At 51.0% G+C, this 17500-nt stretch overlaps 1 protein-coding gene across 3 annotated transcripts in view; it reads right to left on the minus strand.

Moving 5' to 3' along the window:
- plxna3 (plexin A3) overlaps positions 1 to 17500 on the minus strand; it is a 108202-nt gene that overhangs the window by 81035 nt on the left and 9667 nt on the right. For 2 of the 3 annotated variants that reach the window (XM_035521821.2, XM_035521822.2), the window contains exon 3: positions 15273 to 15455. In XM_035521821.2, coding sequence (XP_035377714.1) covers positions 15273 to 15455 — 183 coding nt within the window. Of the gene's footprint in view, positions 1 to 7530; positions 9285 to 15272; positions 15456 to 17500 lie in introns of those variants that run through there. The other variant, XM_081707598.1, reaches the window with a different exon arrangement.

Below are 17500 nucleotides of genomic sequence, written 5' to 3' on the forward strand. Positions count from 1 at the left end.
GAATGTAATTTGTTTAAATTCACAGCATATCAGAAAAAAACAGAAGCACGTAAGAAAACACCCTCAGACATACGCTTTCAATAATTCAGCGTATGTCTAAACACTCCTGTTTTTGGTTTCATTTGAAAGAGGGGGGCCCAGGAGATGCTGCCCAGGGTCAAGCCCATGCAGGCACACCAGCAAGAGGCAGCAAAAGCCCAAGACACTCCCAGGCTTTACGGCCTAATCCCTCTCCACTGGGTCTGCAACCTTTAAAAACACAAATACCATCACCAGGAAAGTTCTTAAAACGTCTGTGCATAAGGAGTGAAGGATAGTGACTCAGAGTGAGAGAGAAGAAGAGATAGAGGGAAAGAGACTGTGAAAAGAGGAACATGGTGAAATGAATGAATACAAGAGACACTCTGGGGAGAATGACAGATTTGCGTTTTTCTCCGTATCCTTGGCAACCGAATAATAATTGATTTACTTCACAGGCACAGGTTTCCCATATCCGATTTCCTGCCCCTGAGAACTAGCTACACCATTCTGGCTTTAAACTGCCGTCGTACAGTGCGAAACCTGAAAGCGATTTACTAGTGCCGCAATGTTTATTATTTACTCACCACACACATAGCTCCAGCAGCAAAGCAAAGCAAAGGTATTGGCAGATTCTCTGTATGATTTCTGTCTGAGCCGCTTGGCGGCCTATATTTCCTCGGAGCTGAAAGGGGGAAGAAAACTCTGCGAATCGATACGATTGATTAAGATATTTTCAAGCCTGTCTCCCATAATTGGCCCAGGATATACTGCCTCCTGTGTGATGAATGAAGACACAAAATTTGAAAACAAAAGATGGGGAGGGGAGACACACATTTATACCGTGTTAAAGTGTAGTCACTTTCAAATGTGCTGACCAAACAGTGCATATGCATTTTAATCAGAAGGCGAGAGGGGAAAAATACACGCTTAAACGTCTATGCAGGCGGTTAGAAGCAGCGCGTTTGATTCCGGGGTTTTTAACAATAGGCTGAATGGGTTTTTGTATGCTAGCAGCTAGGCACCTCGTTCGCAGAAAGGGAGTCAGGAGCTAATTGAGAAGGCAGCTTCTTCCAGAGGAAATGTGACAGTGCTGATACTGCTGTTCAGAGAGTACGACGGCGAAACACTCTCCACGCAGTGGCATCGCTCACTGATTTCAATTCTAGTACTTGGCGGCAACCCAAAGTTAAAATGAAAGCGCAATTTGAAAAAGAGTTGTGCACAGGTGTACCGCCTCTCACGAGAGCGCCAAGGAGATGACCCGGACTGATATGACTCCAAATGACACTTCTCGCTTTTCCGTCTCACTCGCTCCTTTTTACTCGTTTGCTCCTTCCTCCCTTCTTTTTGGAGCGGGGGTGGCTTGGTGGCTCACTGGGACGTTTAATATTCCTTTGACATTTCTGTCCCATTTTCATTAGCTGCTTTCATCCCTGCGCCGCTGACCCGGCCTTTCGCGGGGGGTCAATGTGGTTTCCAGACCCCCAGCTCTGACTTCAGCACTTCATCAAGGCCCGGGAGGAAGGGCGGGGGCAGGGGGCAGAGGGGCTCTGGACAGCACCCCTGCGGTAAGACTATCCCACCGCAGGCCCACGTGGAGAATCGGCATGGCCGCTAATGACAGGGAACAGGGAGGTGTCTCGCGTGTCCAAATATCAAAGAGACAAAAAAAAAAAGAGAATCATTTTAAAAATAATTCCCCGGTTCTCTCTGAGATCTGTGGGACTTGCACGAGCAGTGTAAATATGAGGTCTGATGGAATTTCGTGTCTAGTGTGATGCACTCTGGATGCACTATGAGTACAGCACTGATATCTACACAGAACGCTAATCAAAACACGGCCTACAGGGGGAAGAGACTGTCACCTACATTCCGAACAAATGCGGTTACATGATATCACTCTTTCTTCCCTTCTTACAAAGGCGTACAAATGTTTTTGTCTTACACATTCCAGTGATAAGGTTGTTTAGGTTAGCAGAACATTTAATTTGGGATCCATCTCAAACCCTCATTTGAAAACACAGAGTGAAGGAAAGCAGACGCTCTTTCTTCCGAGCTCGTCCGCACGCGTGCATGTTTTCTCTCGTTTTCCCTCTTCCCTCCCTCATTCTCCACTTCTTTCTCTCTCTCTCTCTCTCTCTCTCTCTCTCTCTCGCTCTCTTTTTTACTGTGTCCACAGTTTGCAACAGAGAACTATGGGCTGCCCAAAAAGGCCCCTGGAAGCAAACAGGCACTTGTGTGGGACTAGCCAAACATTTCTGAGCTGCGATGACGAGGTAAAGCAAATATCCAGCACTGTTAACACCTTCTGCAGCCATGCCGCACACATCCCCTACCCCTGCATCTCCAAGCATGAAGACTGTCTCGGGCCCACAGAACAGCCCACGGAGAAGCCACACACTCAGTCAAACAGTACAGATTTAAAAATTCAAATGTTTCTTTCCTTTTGCCTTCACCCACCCCACACACACACACACACACACAAGATATGGCTGATTGAAAATGTCACTAATGTAATGATTATTTATCCTGGACCTGGTTTAATGGTAATAGGGTTTTCTCAGATCCATCAAGATACATTTGTGTCATGTTGAAAAGGAATGAGCAGGATGAGGCATATCAAACACATCATCATAGATAGATGATGTAGAAGAAGGCTATGAATATCTAACGCATTAGTTGGCGACACAAATGGTGGCCGTTCTGTAAGTGCATGCGCGCGCACGTGTGTGTGTGTGTGTGTGTGTGTGTGTGTGTGTGTGTAGGTGTATGAAGGAGGGGGGGTGCAGAGAAACACAAGCAGTCAGTGAGGGCCTCTTGGTGGCTTGATGGGTTTCCTGCTAGGGGAGCAGGGCTGCAGAATGCACTTTCCATGAGTGCCAGTCAGTCAGGCCTGATGAAGTCCCCTGGTGGTGCTAAACAGTAGAGGGCTGAGAGAGCCACTCACGGCCAGCAGATCACCCTGGTAGCGCACGCACTGACATCACCAGCGTTCAATTATCCAACAGAGCCTAAAGCTGAACTAGATCCACCTCCATTTAACGGAGACGATACAGCCCGTCGTCCGCAGCTGGGATAGAGGCGTTTGTTCGGATATCAGTAGACCGTGAGCAGAATGCTCCGGCATGGGCCAGACGGGCCAGGGACACCGTTCCGTGTGGCAGTTAACAGCCCAAGGTCACGCTCCGCGTTTGAACAGCGGCAGGGTGGGATAAAAATAACCTGGGCAGTGGTGCGGGGCGGCGGCTGGCGCGTGAGTAAATAGATGATTAGGAGGAGGGCAAATACAGGGCTGAGGTCATGCAGGACTGAGTCGGCTCAGCCTCGGAGAGCAGACCGCACACACAAGAAGGTACACGGGCCACGCCAGGGCCGGTCAGCGGGCAGGCAGCAGGGGAGTGGGTGTGGTGTCAGACAAAGGGTCCCGTCCAGAGCAGAGGAGGCTGCAGCATGTTTTTGACGCAATTATTCACACACACACACACACACACACCTGACTGAGGACCCACAAATGACTCTGGCAACTCTGAGAAAGTCATTTAAAGTTTGAATGAAGTCCAAGGGAGAGAAAAATGTTACACGCGCACGCCCACGTGCACACGTAATGTAAATGTCCAAGCGGCGCATGTGGGGCTTTCCGACCTGACCAGGTGCTTTAAATCCCAGGATGGCAGCTCCTCGGCTCCCCCTAAACTCCCCCTCCGTGCGGAGCCTCTGGGGAGACTAGGCAGGCATTGTTAAGGGCAGGCCCATGGGACCGTGCTCCTGTCTAATCATCTGTCACTTCCTGCCATCCAGGCCCGAGCTATTGGGAAACGGGAGCGGTTCATTTTCCAACCCTTCCAGGCAGACAATAGCATCCGTCACTTCCCGATGCAGGGAACGCTAAGCGGCTAGGAAAATGGAAGAGAGACGGCGGGAACAGTTACGAGAGCAATTAATTATCTTTCGGGGGGAAGGAAGCCACTGTCACTCAACGTGGATTTGAATGCGGGCACAAGACTCCGCCCCCCCCCCCCCCCCCCCCCCCCCCACACAGCTGGCATGGCGAGATGAGAATGCTAGCATCTGGAGTGTGTGTGTGTGTGTGTGTGTGTGTGTGTTTCAGCTGAATTATTCCATTTCAATTCTCAACTCAGCACAGATAAAGACCTTTCATATGTGCTCTCAATGATATCCTGTCCTCCAATCAAAATAGCATCAGATAGCATTGCAATCAGCTCAACCTGAATGGCTTACAAAACTTGCGCATGCAAACAAAAAGCTTTTATGGTCCTGATAAAAGGACCAGCAGCAGGTCTTTGGGTTTGGGGTGCAGAAGGGTTCGCTCAACGTGAGCCTCGAGGTCATGTGACGTCCTCCAGAGGGTTGCACAGGTGAGACAGCGCCTGAAAGCTGAAAGAGTCTGGCGTAGCGCACCATCGCCGTTAGCGCGGCCGATGTTAGCGCCGTCGCGGGGAGAACATGGCCTTTGTCCGCACTGTCATTCGCACTCATTGTGCTCTACTGAGATGAGCTCTTTGTCCCCCCCCCCCCCCCCCCCCCAACAATATACAGACACAATGGTGTGGAGTCGGGGAATTAGCATAGCGCATGCCGCAGTGCTCGCAAGCCTTATTAACATGCCGCCGCATGACGGAGTCATTTTCCACCGCGAATCTCTTTGAAAATCGTCAAAAGGGGACGATCACCGACGCTGAGTATTTGGAGTAGAGATGGGTCTCTTTGTCTGTCTTTCCAAGTCCAGAACATTCTCAAATCCAAACTGGGACTGGACTGAGGGAAGAGGAACATGGCCAAGGCTGGGATTTGAGAGTTTCCCATTTTTATTTAAAGAAAACAAAGTGGGTGGAGAGTTGAGGCATTGTCCACACACACACACACACACACATACACACACACACACACACACACACACACATACATGCGCACACACACACTCACACACACACGCGCACACACACGCGCACACACACACACACACACACACACACACACTCACACACACACACACTCTGTGGATGTGGTGACAGAGCGTGGGGTTCTATCATACTAGCTGTGGTTATGAGTCAAAGGCTCAAAATATTGAGGGTGACTTTACCAGCCTTGTCAGTCCCAGCTCTGAAAAGAAAGCGTCCTGTGTCAGCACTCCAGAACCTGATCCAGAGAGAAAACTCTTCCACATCACCTGAGCTATTGGATCAGCACTTGTGAAAGATCAAGTAAGGTCTGTCAGTTGCACTGATAGAGTGTAACTTAAGCAGATACTACGCAGACAGGCAAGGGAGGGCACGCTTGAGCAAGCTCAGTCTTGTGAGGAATAGCGAAGGTTTGTGAGGCTGGCCTTTCTGGTGGGAGCAAGGAGCAAATCTCACTCTCCCTCTTTCACTCACTGTCTCCTCCCCCCCCCACCAGATTATTTCTGGAAGAATGACCCAGTTCCAGGTGCCTGGCTCCAAACAGCCTGTGTGAAAAAAAAAATCCTCTCTCACCCCTTGCCCCTGTAGTCCTCCGATATGAATCCCACAATCCTTCAGCACTCACATCAAACATGAGGACAGGCTGACACAGAGCAGTGCTCTCTTTCTGTTCTCCACTCACTCTCTCTCTCTCTCACACACACACACACACACAAACGCTGTCTCCCTGTCCGTCTCTCAACAAGTTGTGCTCTGCCTGCTGTTTCTCTCTCTGTCTCTCTTCTTTCCTCTGTCGACAAAATGGAGGAGTGTCACAGGCTTCTCTCCCTCCCCTGAGATGAAACAGGGCTGGACGCGATCTGTTGGTGTTTTGTGGTTTTGCTTTGTTATCCCTTTCTTACCTCCCCTCCTTTTGCAGTGCAGTGCATTATATGATATTAAACACTTTGCTAAGGAACAGGAAATCTGAGGCATGGCCTCATTTCGCTGGTTCCCTCAAATCTGGTTAGCTTTGCTCTGGCTGCAACTGTGTCCAATGCATTTCAAGGCTGAAAATCCCACAGAAAGGGAAGAGAATGGAATATTACCAGCAAACCAATTTCACAATTTTCATTAATATGTATTGAATACAGGGGCGGGGGTGCGTGAGCGCGTGTGTCGTGTGCGTGTGGTGGTAGGGGGTCTTCATCACAAACAAAACCTGTAAAATCCCACACAGTGCACCATCCCGCATTCGTGGCTATGGATTTAGGCAGACGCGTCCCACTCGGATGGGTAATCTGCATCAGGGTGGCTTGATATGCAACTGATGGCGGCTGTTGTCGAGCGGGATGGGGTAGGACTGGATGGAGAACGGAGAGGAGCAACACGGCTTTCCGCCATCTGTCTCTTCCAGTGATTTTACTGCCTCTGACTTGATCCCCTGAGTTAGCCAAAGCTAATTACCTTGGACAAACCATATCCATATCTAAACACTGGCAGCAGCTCGTCTGCCATTCCTGGATGCCTGACAGGCGTGGAAGCTCCCATCAACGCGGCGAGGCCGAAAGCGTGCGAGCGGCCAAGTCCCGGTCCTGCACGCCCAGATCCCACAGCAGCCGTCACGAGAGGAGTCCCGCATGTGCTCTGTCAAACCGGCAAAAGCAACGCAGCGGCATGCTCTCCGACCTTTAGGGTTTTTTGTTTGTTTGCTTGTTCGCTCATTCATGTCTGTGTTAAATGCTGCCGTGTTCAGGGTGTTGCTTTGCGCTTTGTCGACAGGATAACACAGCAAAGAGAAAGAGAGAGAGAGAGTGTGTGTGTGTGTGTGTGTGTGTGTGTGTGTGTGTGTGTGTGTGTGTGTGTGTGTGTGTATGTGTGTGTGTGTATGTGTGTGTGTATGTGTGTGCGTGTGTGCATATGTGTGTGTGTGTGCGTGTGTATGTGTGTGTGTGCGTGTGTATGTGTGTGTGTGTGTATGTGTGTGTGCGTGTGTGTGTGTGCGTGTGTATGTGTGTGTGCGTGTGTGTGTGTGTGCGTGTATGTGTATGTGTGTGTGGGTGTGCATGTGCGTATGTGTGTGTGGGTGTGCGTGTGCGTATGTGTGTGTGTGTGTGTGTGTGTGTGTGTGTGTGTGTGTGTGTGTGTGTGTGTGAACTAAGCTGTTCAATTTCCGGTGTGCGAATGAACTTGAAAGTTAAAGTTTTAAGTTTCACATTTATATCACATTTATAAAGCATGTGTGACAAGGCCTGAAAACAAAGCACAATGAACTTTATCTAATCCAAGAATACAACAATCACATGTTAATTGTACATGGAAACCCATAAACAAACCCGCCCGGCTCAGCACGGAGCTGACCTTTTTTTCCCCTGCAAGATTGTTTACTTCACATCCCCAATGTTAAGTAAACATCTCTCCACATCCCAGAAGTAACATCTGCCTGTGTCCCAAACACAAGCAGACTCTGTTACAGGCTACCGTTGAGCCCGCTGCACTCGGTGTTGCCAAGCGATGCTCAGCGGTGCGGGCCGTGGTAGCAGCGCGCTCTCTCTGTACCAAACCCCACGCCCACCACCCAAATCTTCCAGGAAGTGTGGACACACGGCTCTTTTGTGAGGACCTTAAATAATAACCAATTAGGGATAATAACTGATCCCTAATTGGGACATGTGACAGTGGCGTGCCAGGCGGAAGGATTCACGGAGAGCCCCTCAATTTAGCAATTTGCCAAGACAGAGTGCTCGTTGAGCAAGGCGCCGTCTAGTACGTTTGTCTGCTGCGGCCAGCCGACGTCCAAAACGCGTGCACGCACTGCAGCAGAAACTCCATTATAAAAACAGCGATGGCGGTGCGTGATAGACCCATCATAACAACTGAGCACTGTGCTCGTGAAAAGCCCCCTTCATTGACTGGAATCCTCTCGTCTTTCTCTCCTTTTTTTCTCCCTTTTCTCTCTCGCCCCGCACACCCCCCCCCCCCTTTGATTTTTGAAAATGTGGGCAGTGCTCGTCCTCTCTGCCTTCCTCTTGCTCGTCTTTGCTGCCGCGTGTGCCATTGAAGATGCACGTCCATCCCCACGGTCACTTAACGTGGAGTTTATTAGGCGTTCTAAGATCCGCAGGCTGGGCACGGCGCGCGACTGTGGCAGAGAGACCGGGCCAACGCATCCTAATGCGCAATCTAATGGCTCGTTTTCCGAGCGCGGCTCTAAGGTTAGCGCCGCTGCCAAGGTTAGTCCACGCCGAAATTGGAGAAACGGTGGGATGGGAACTGAATGATAAAGTACGTCGGGCGGCCACGGGCACCACTGCTGGTGGAAGAGAGGCAAAAGAAAAAAAACATTAAAAAAAAACACGATTTCCTGTCAAACTTTAGGTGGGAGAGTTGGAAAATGGAGGCCAGAGGCACGTGTGAGGGAGAGGCAGTTAAACCTCCCCTCTACAGAGGCAGTCACGTCTCCCCTCTACAGAGGCAGTCACCTCTTTCCTCTACAGAGGCAGTCACGTCTCCCCTCTACAGAGGCAGTCACCTCTTCCCTCTACAGAGGCAATCATGTCTCCCCTCTACAGACGTCTCCCCTCTAGAGAGGCAGTCACGCCTCCCGTCTACAGAGGCAGCCATGTATCCCCTCTACAGAGGCAGCTACGTCTTCCCTCTACAGAGGCAATCACGTCTCCCCTCTACAGACGTCTCCCCTCTACAGAGGCAATCATGTCTCCCCTCTACAGACGTCTCCCCTCTACAGAGGCAATCACGTCTCCCCTCTACAGAGGCAGCCATCTCTCCCCTCCACAGAGGCAATCACGTCTCCCCTCTACAGAGGCAGTCACCTCTTCCCTCTACAGAGGCAATCACGTCTCCCCTCTACAGACGTCTCCGCTCTAGAGAGGCAGTCACGCCTCCCGTCTACAGAGGCAGCCATGTCTCCTCTCTACAGAGGCAGTCACATCTCCCCTCTACAGAGGCAGTCACGTCTCTGCTCTACAGACGTCTCCCCTCTACAGAGGCAGTCACGCCTCCCGTCTACAGAGGCAGCCATGTCTCCCTTCTATGGAGCCCACAGAGGTGAAAGTCATCCATTACTATCGGCTTCTTCTTTTGCCAGCCCCGAGGCACAGTCCCTGACAGAGGGGGCGTGGTCACCTCCTCTCTGACCACACCTCCTCTCTGACCACACCCCCTCTGTCAGGGACACCTCCCCAGCATCTTTGTCGGGGCGGCGGCTGACTGCGCTGGCCGGGGCGTGGCCGGTGACCGGGGACGCCCACATCTGTAGCCCGCCCTCTCAGCTCATTCGCTACGCCCTCCACAGGATATGGCTCCCACACGGCAGGCGTGGCTTCGCTCTCCTGCAGCGGCCTTCTGTGCTCCACAGGCATAACAAACAGATCAAAGAGAAGAGGATTTAGAGTGCACAGCGGAAGTTGACATAATATACCTAAGACAAGTGTAACATGGATGCGATGGCAATGTTTTCTTTCTTGTGAGAAAGTATAAATCTTTCCTAAGCAGGGGAGAGGCTGGGCCAGGCACACTCTGTTCCAGTGGACCAGTATGGGAGGCTGGGCCAGGCACGCTTTGTTCCAGTGGACCAGTATGGGAGACTGGGCCAGGCACGCTTTGTTCCAGTGGACCAGTATGGGAGACTGGACCAGGCACGTTTTGTTCCAGTGGACCAGTATGGGAGACTGGGCCAGGCACGCTTTGTTCCAGTGGACCAGTATGGGAGACTGGACCAGGAACGCTCTGTTCCAGTGGACCAGTATGGGAGACTGGGCCAGGCACGCTCTCTTCCAGTGGACCAGTATGGTTTCAGTTGAGCTGACTCTGCTAGCCATCACTGCAGGGATCAGAAAGGTGACATTTTAGTGGATGCCAAACATTTGATTCCAAACTGCTCATCTCCTCTGATGTCTCACGCCAAGTTCGGCCTGCTCTCAGAGATTCACAGAGTTTATCTCCCACCGTAATCTTTCACTCAGACTAATCAAGACCTTGGGCAGCGGCTGAATATCACAGCCAGTGGCACGAGGACCCACAAAGGCCCGGATGGCACATCGCTGCCTGTTTAAGAGCTTTAATAAGCTTTATTGGTCTCTGGTGGCAGAAGGGCCTGAAATGTCAAAAAGGGAAAGAGTTTCTATTAAATCCAATGACATTTCAATGACATTTTTAACAAGGCGAAAGGTTGGAGATCGATGAGGCTGCACGGAGCTACAGTTTAAAGCTCAAACGGTGCATGCAGAATTGTGCGGGAGAGGTTAGCCAGTCTGATCTCACACCTGCCGGCTCTGATCTAGCTGTCACTGCAAATCAGTGATCCACTGGAGAAAGGAGACCCAACACACACACACACACACACACACACACACACACACACATTTCCCGTGAGTGTGCCCACACTTACGCACACACAAGGTAGACACACAAGGTAGAATTCAGTGGCCAAATAAAGAACTGTCACTACTCACAGAGACAGGAGCACACAATATATTGCTTCTTAATACTGCTCTTTACAACGTGACACCGAAAGGCTGCAATTTAATGCAGTCAGCAGACCGATACCAAAACAAATGAATTTAGGTGGGTTCTGTTTTACAGTGATCAGTGACACTTAATCCAGATATATCAGTTTTGCCAACATTGGTGCAAATGTGACAACAAACTGACCAGATTTGACTGATTTGACCAAAATGGTCTGATTGGTTTTTGTTTGTTGTTGGTCTTTGTCTGACCGCAGGCGGAAATATCAGGACCCGATAGACAGCAACAACAACTGATACGCAGTCAAGACTTTCTTGATATGGCAGGAGATCTGTGAGAGGAAGTGGGAGCGAATTCCGAGAGGATGAAAGTAAGGAATTCCTTCCTGTCTTCTCCATGTAGCATGCGGAGAGCGACTCACACACACACGCGCGCGCACACACACACACACACACACCCACACACGCTACGCGCCTCTCTGGCTCGTACCGTGACAGGCGATTTACGGCAAACGGATTTAGCGCCGATCAAACGTGGCAAAGGGCCGAAGTGGCTCATAAATCAGCCGTGTGGGCTGTTGCCATGGCCACACCTGCCCTGCTCTCTTGATTTATACCGCCAAATTAGCTCCATTTGCCACCCAATCACGTGTCGATCTGAATAAGGTGAGAACCGGCGGGAACATGGTGGGCAGATACAGGGCCACGTGTAGGGAGAGAAGGAGGAGAGCAGTATGATCCATCACGGACGGAGACCCAGAGGGGACAGAAGACAAGTCAATGCTGAAGCAAGACAATAAATATCCCTTCAGCGCATCCTGATGAAATGGATTGTAAATGCCCTGCTTTAGTATGCTCATTGGACAGGCGTGCCGGCCACTTAAGACCAAGACATAACCGAGCATGAGCCGGCCGTCCGGACGCGGTCGTGACTCTGGCGAACGCGGGACAGGTCGCGTGTCGCGCTTTTATGGAGATCCGCTGAACTTTAACCACCATGAAACCTGCTGGGAACAGCACCGCGGTCAGTCGTCGAGCTCTGAGGCCTAGGAGGTTATTATTGTCCATCAAGGAGGGAAAGTTACTCCAAATGAGATCTAATCTGCTCTTTTCAATCACGTGTTTGTTGTTGTTGTTTTTGTTGTTGTTCTTATTGTTGTTTAAGAAGTTCACCACTACAGCAGATCAGCACATGAGAACTCGCAGGCTGGAGTATTTATCTTTATGAAACATAAACACGATAATGCTGTCATGTGTAATGCGATATGTCTCTCTTTTTTTTTTAAATCCACAATATCTTCCTCCCATGGCTCCCAAGCAGGAGAAGGCTGAGGTGGTTCGGAGGTCGACTCAGTATAACTGCTTTACGTCGGTGATATACCGTCACCACCTTGAGACCCTTTTAGCTGCAAAACAGCCTGTACATTAGAGCGATATAAAAAGACCTTATTAAGGATTCTAGTGCGCCCACATACGTCCATCCGTACGCACGCCATTGTGATATAGAGACATTTGAAACCAGTACGTGCGTGCGCACATGTGGAAAGGACACACACGCATGCCCACAGACACACAGCCGCATGCATGCTTTCGTGAACGCAGTCTCTGATGCTGCTGCCTCCCATAAATGGCCCTGACAACCTTGGGTTTATTTCCCAGCGGTCAGATTAGCGTGGATGTAGCACGCCTGTGTAGAGGACGGTGCGCCGGCTCAACGGCGGGCTGAACGTGACTCTTAGTTATTTTCATCTGGCTTTACATTCGGGGCGAAAATGGCCCTGCCAAAGGGGGGGGGGGGGGGTCAGAAGTTGGGAGTGGTGGTATTCCCAAACACAAGCAGCAGAGGTGAGAGGGTGCAGCAGGTGGGCTCATGTAGGTTTCGCTAGCTTCCACCTGCGTCTGCGCCGCTGAGGGAGGCTGGCAGTCCTCCAGCGCCTGCCTGTTTGTGCGGGGGAGGGGTCAGGGCCTGGCTTAAGAGTGCGGACCGATTTGATGGCTCTTCCTTTGATTCATGAGACTCGGGAGTGGGAGGAAAATCACGGGGCTGAGGACAGACTGGACCCGGGGCGCGAAAGCAAAACAGACGCGTGCGAGATGTGAGCTGGTACTGCCCCCGTGCAGATGAAGGAAGATCAGCGCTCTCTGAAAATGAATGCGGAAAATGGGTGGAATGGTCTTTGCACTGCATGGATGTCGACCACACACGGTCTGCCTGAACAACAACAATATCAACTTATGATATGATCAGAAGTATAAAACTGCAGTGTAGCGCAGAAACACACAGAGCACACAACTCAGTCTAAAACCTACATACAAACACACACAGAGCACACAAGACAAAATTCCAAATACACATAGAGTGCACGATTTTATCTAAAAATGATGTGTTTGTAGATAAAAGACTGTGATAACTACAACAGCACATACTCTCGCTCTCTCTCTTCAGACTCTCTCTCTCTTTCTCTCTCTCTGAGACCGTCTCTCCCTCTTTCCTCTGTTAAGTCCTGTTAACTCTAACACCGGCAGGAAACACTGAGGGATCACGGGTGATTTCCGTATGGCTTGAGAAAAGCAGCCTGCGCGCTCTCTTCTCGTGCCAAAACAAACACATCATGGCAAGAGGAGATATGAAGTAATTACCCAGCCTGCTCTGGAACGGCCCGGCCCACTGCTGAGTAGGTAGCCCTCCAACTCTCAGCTCGCTCTAGCGTTGGTAAGTTTACTTTTAAAGTATTATCCTTTGCCTATTATCAGGGCCATTTGTTTACATTCGAGGAAGACGAGATGCCTGCCCTGCTTATGGTTAAGTCTGACCACACCAGGCTACTGAAGGGGACACACATTCCGATGCGCTCATTGATCGCAGATGCCAAGATGAACGTCATTATCCTCATTCGCCACAGCTTCTGGTCCTTATTAATGACCTTGCACCAGGCCATGCCCACGTATGGAACCAATCAGGGCTCCAGGCGCGCGCCCCGGCTCCAGCTCGCAGCTGTCCGATTGGGCGGGAGAAAGCCAGGCGCCCGCCTCCCGCCACACTGCAGCAGGGCGTTTTAATCACAAGGGCGTCTTTGCTTTGCTATTGCGGTTATGGTGATTAATTATGTTTCGTTCACCGCTCGCTTTTTTTTTTTTTAACACCTAGGACCACTTGATTTGAATTCAGCACCCAGACTCTCAGATAGCATGTGTTAATTGCAGCCCATTATAATTAGCTTATTACCGAGTCAAAAACTGTGATAAAGCGTAATGCGGGATTAACTGGGCCCCATCACAGCCTCCCCGAAAACAGCCTGGAACGTGCTGAAGAGCTCAGCTCCAAAAATACCATCACGGCAAGTCACGCGCAGAGTATGTTCTTAGTGGCACGGGTCCAGGCCGGATAGCGGAGCCTCCCACACCCCGCCGCACACGCGCTCACCTGCAGCAGAGCTGGCTGTATCACCGCAGGTACATGACAACATGGCTATAAACTCTCTATAAATATAAATTATGCCGCTGGAAAACAAAACAGGACGGATCCCTGTGGAGCGCGCCGGCAGACTCAGACAGCGTGGACGGCAGGTCGTTTCTCCTCCCCGGTTAGATGCTTGGACAGAGAACTGAGGGAGCTATGGCATATTTCAGCCTCAACCCCCACACACCCAAGCTCAACACCGACTTCATTTTAATTATCATTTCTGTAGCAGAACAGCTAAGTCAGCTTCTCCTAGTGATTTCTTCTGCATCTTGTGTCTCACGTTGAATTTATCGAATTTAATTTCTTTAATGCGCGATTCTCTCAATGAACTGTAACCTTACACCAGCAGAAATGCATCATTTTACTGATGACCTAATATGGGATATGTGGGGGGGCAGGGAAGGAATAAAGTAAAGTTCTAAAACCGGTTGGGTTTCTGTTCTCTCTCCCCCTCGTAGACACATACCCCCATGATTATGTCAAAGGTTATCATATACACAGGCCGAACCATTTATTACTGAGAAACAACCCTCTAGTCAGACACTCTACCCCCGCCCCCGGGCATGCCCCGCCCCCGGCCATGCCCCGCCCATGCCCCGCCCCCGTTCACTGCTTGCTCCCTTAGCTCCAACACGAACCCTGAGCAGACAGCCACTAAAGAGACACAGTCAGTAGCGCAGCAGAGCAAAGGAAATGAAGTTTGCAACTTGCCTGAGATATTTTCATAAACTCTGCACTGACCATATTATTCTTTTAAACGTTTCCAGCTGTTCACTGCTCTCATATATGGCTAGTCATCAGGTTGTGGGTTTTTATTGTTACTTGCAGTGTGTTTGTGTGTGTGTGTGTGTGGGTGTGGGTGTGGGTGTGTGTGTGGGTGTGTGTGTGGGTGTGTGTGTGTGTGTGTGTGTGTCTTGGAATGAAGGGGGGAGGCTCTCTACAGTCAGAGGTATATCTCCTTACAGAGGAGCACATGTGCTGTACTATGATAGGATTAAATGCAATTCTACCCCCACTATCGTTTCATTGGCACATTCTGCCTTGCACTCACACAGCTGTGACAGCGCTCACACACCCAGATTTCTAAGAGTATCAGTTTTCCCAATCCCGCAACACTAGTGCGCTCCTGTCCACCCGCTCAGCCGTCGAACACACAGTGATCCCATCACGTCGTTCCAGCGACTGTCTTAGGATCGCCGGCGGTTTGACGCAGAACCCAAAGCCGCCGTAACACCCTAACTTTACCGGAGCTGATCTCCTCAGCGGGGAGTATGACGCATGGCATTCGCCATCCACCTGCAGTTGCTCCTTACCTGCTACACCCGCTCATCCACGTGAAGTCTTGGGGGGTGGAGCATGGGGCGCTACAAAGGCGCGGGGGAACCCGGGAGAGGGCGCGCTTACCTTTTTGAGGTGGCCCGTGCGCGTCCCCACGAACACCACAGAGTGATCGCCGTACGTGTAGGCGGCGACGGCTGCCATGCCGTCTGCGCGCTCGTCGTAGAGCGGCGTGCCCTCGATGACCTGCAGACCACCCAGTGGCTGGTTCAGCACCAGGCCGCAGAAATCCTCGCCGATCTGTTTGGGCTGCGGGACGAGAGAAAGAAGGAGAGGCGGGGCTAAGGTGAGAATCCAGGAGAGCGGGACGCCGGCAAGACCGACCGCAACAGCTCGATTTTTGTGGTCAAAGGTCACTGTGAAACATTTGGTTTGAGCACAAAAGTCATTGTTTTTGTTTACGATCTCGGGACTGGTTACCGCTAATCTGACCTGAGGATTAAACACTGGCCTTGTCTGACAAGCAGAAGTGCCGGTCGGCATGTTGGGCAGGAAACAGAGGCGGGGGGAGGGGGGGAGGTCAGGGGTTACGGCAGTGGGCTGATGCTGGCACTGACGCACCCTCACCCAGCAGACATGACATCATCCGGCTCTGTGTCTGAGCACGAGGAGGTCATCGCTTTGGAGACATCCTCAAAAGAGCCGACTGCCAGCCCCGGAAATGGCCCCCCCCCCCAGCACAACTAGCACAGTTGGGGCGATGGGGAGGGGTGGTGGTTGGGGGCCGGAGGGGTGGGGGGTGGGGGGGTTGATGAATGGTGAAAATCCCACCGTTCCAAAAATCAATCGTGTTCGGCGCGCGTCTGCAGAACAGCGGCTGGGCCACTGATGATGTCATTGGCCGATCCCTCCCCCTCCCCCCACACAACAAGCTTGGATGATGACATCATTGCCCCTAAGGCCTTCGTCCGACACCGCCGTCCGGCCCAGCATATCCTGGCTCCTCCCTCCCTCCCCCCATGCCTCCTGCCCCCCCACCTCAGTGCTGCTCAGATGGATGACTTCAACATCCACCACGCTAATACCTTGCCAACCCTCCACCCTGAGGCGGCTGATTTAAAGCCCCGGCTGTGGGTGCTTTGACCGCGCCCCACTGGGGCAGATATAACTCAGCCTGTAACTCACACGCTAGTGGTGGCCTTTAAAGTTCATGCGTGTAGGTGACGCAGCAGATTCTCTTGTAAGGCTGCCTGGTTCGTGTGGCCGAAGTCACCGGTCGTATGCACATCTGGGGCCAGATCTCGGCCGGGGGGTGAGGGGGTGTTCGGGGGGTGTTCGGTCCTGATGTTGTAGAGGATGCTAGCTGCTAACTATAGCCCTGTGCTCCTCCTTCTTTGTTTTCCGGTGACCAGCCCGGCGATTGCAGGGCTGTTCAGGTGTGTGTGCGCGTGTGTGTGTGTGTTTGTGCCGGGTACGGCTGGAATCTGTGTTCGTTTTTTCAGCGTGCCTATGAAGGGACAGAGATAAATGCTGTGAACGGTGCCAGCAGCGCGCGGCTCGCGCGCGGCCTCGTTATGGGGCGTGGCCCTGCTACCGCGCCTGAGTCCGGGCTGATAATGCCGCTCTGCCAGCCAGCGCCCATCTGCACCAGTCACAGGCAACCCTGCAGCTAGCTAATAAACACGCGCCCAGCCACTCATCCACAGAAGAATCAGGTCATCCTGTTCGCTCAGGCTCCCTCAACTGCCCCCACCCCCAACAGTCCATCTGCTCAGACTGGCCTGAGAGGTGTTGTGCCATTGTTCTCATTACACAGCTAGACAAATCGTTGTCTCTGCTAACAATAAAATCTCCTCTCCAGAAAACCAGTTCCCATGTCCTAGTTCTGCGGCATGGTTTTGTGTGGTGATGTTCTCTGAGGTTATTAGTTATTTCACCAGCCAGAGGACAGTCACCTCCTCAGGACATTACCCATGGGGGTGACTTAACCTCCACATCATAACGCTGCCTGCAAGTGTGGTTCATTACAGAATAATATACAAATATCCATAAGAATATTAAATAGTATTAATAATATTCATTGTCTCCTAGGCATTGCAGATTACAAAAAATATAATCCTTGAATGCAGTGTAGTTTACATCAGAAAAGCATTTTGCAAGTATATCAAAAAGAAATATTTTTGGTTCAAATTGTGTATCTTGCCTTCATACATGCTATATTTCATCATGTTTAAATTATATATGTACAGTACATTTTTAAAATGAGACCAGAGGCAAGAATCAAGGCAAACAACTTTTCTCATTCAATTACGTGAGATAAATATTTCATCTTCAACAGTAATAATCTGTACAGT

This window comes from Electrophorus electricus, chromosome 25 (assembly GCF_041902795.1).
Source record: "Electrophorus electricus isolate QZ-2024a chromosome 25, ASM4190279v1, whole genome shotgun sequence".
NCBI lineage: Eukaryota > Metazoa > Chordata > Actinopteri > Gymnotiformes > Gymnotidae > Electrophorus > Electrophorus electricus.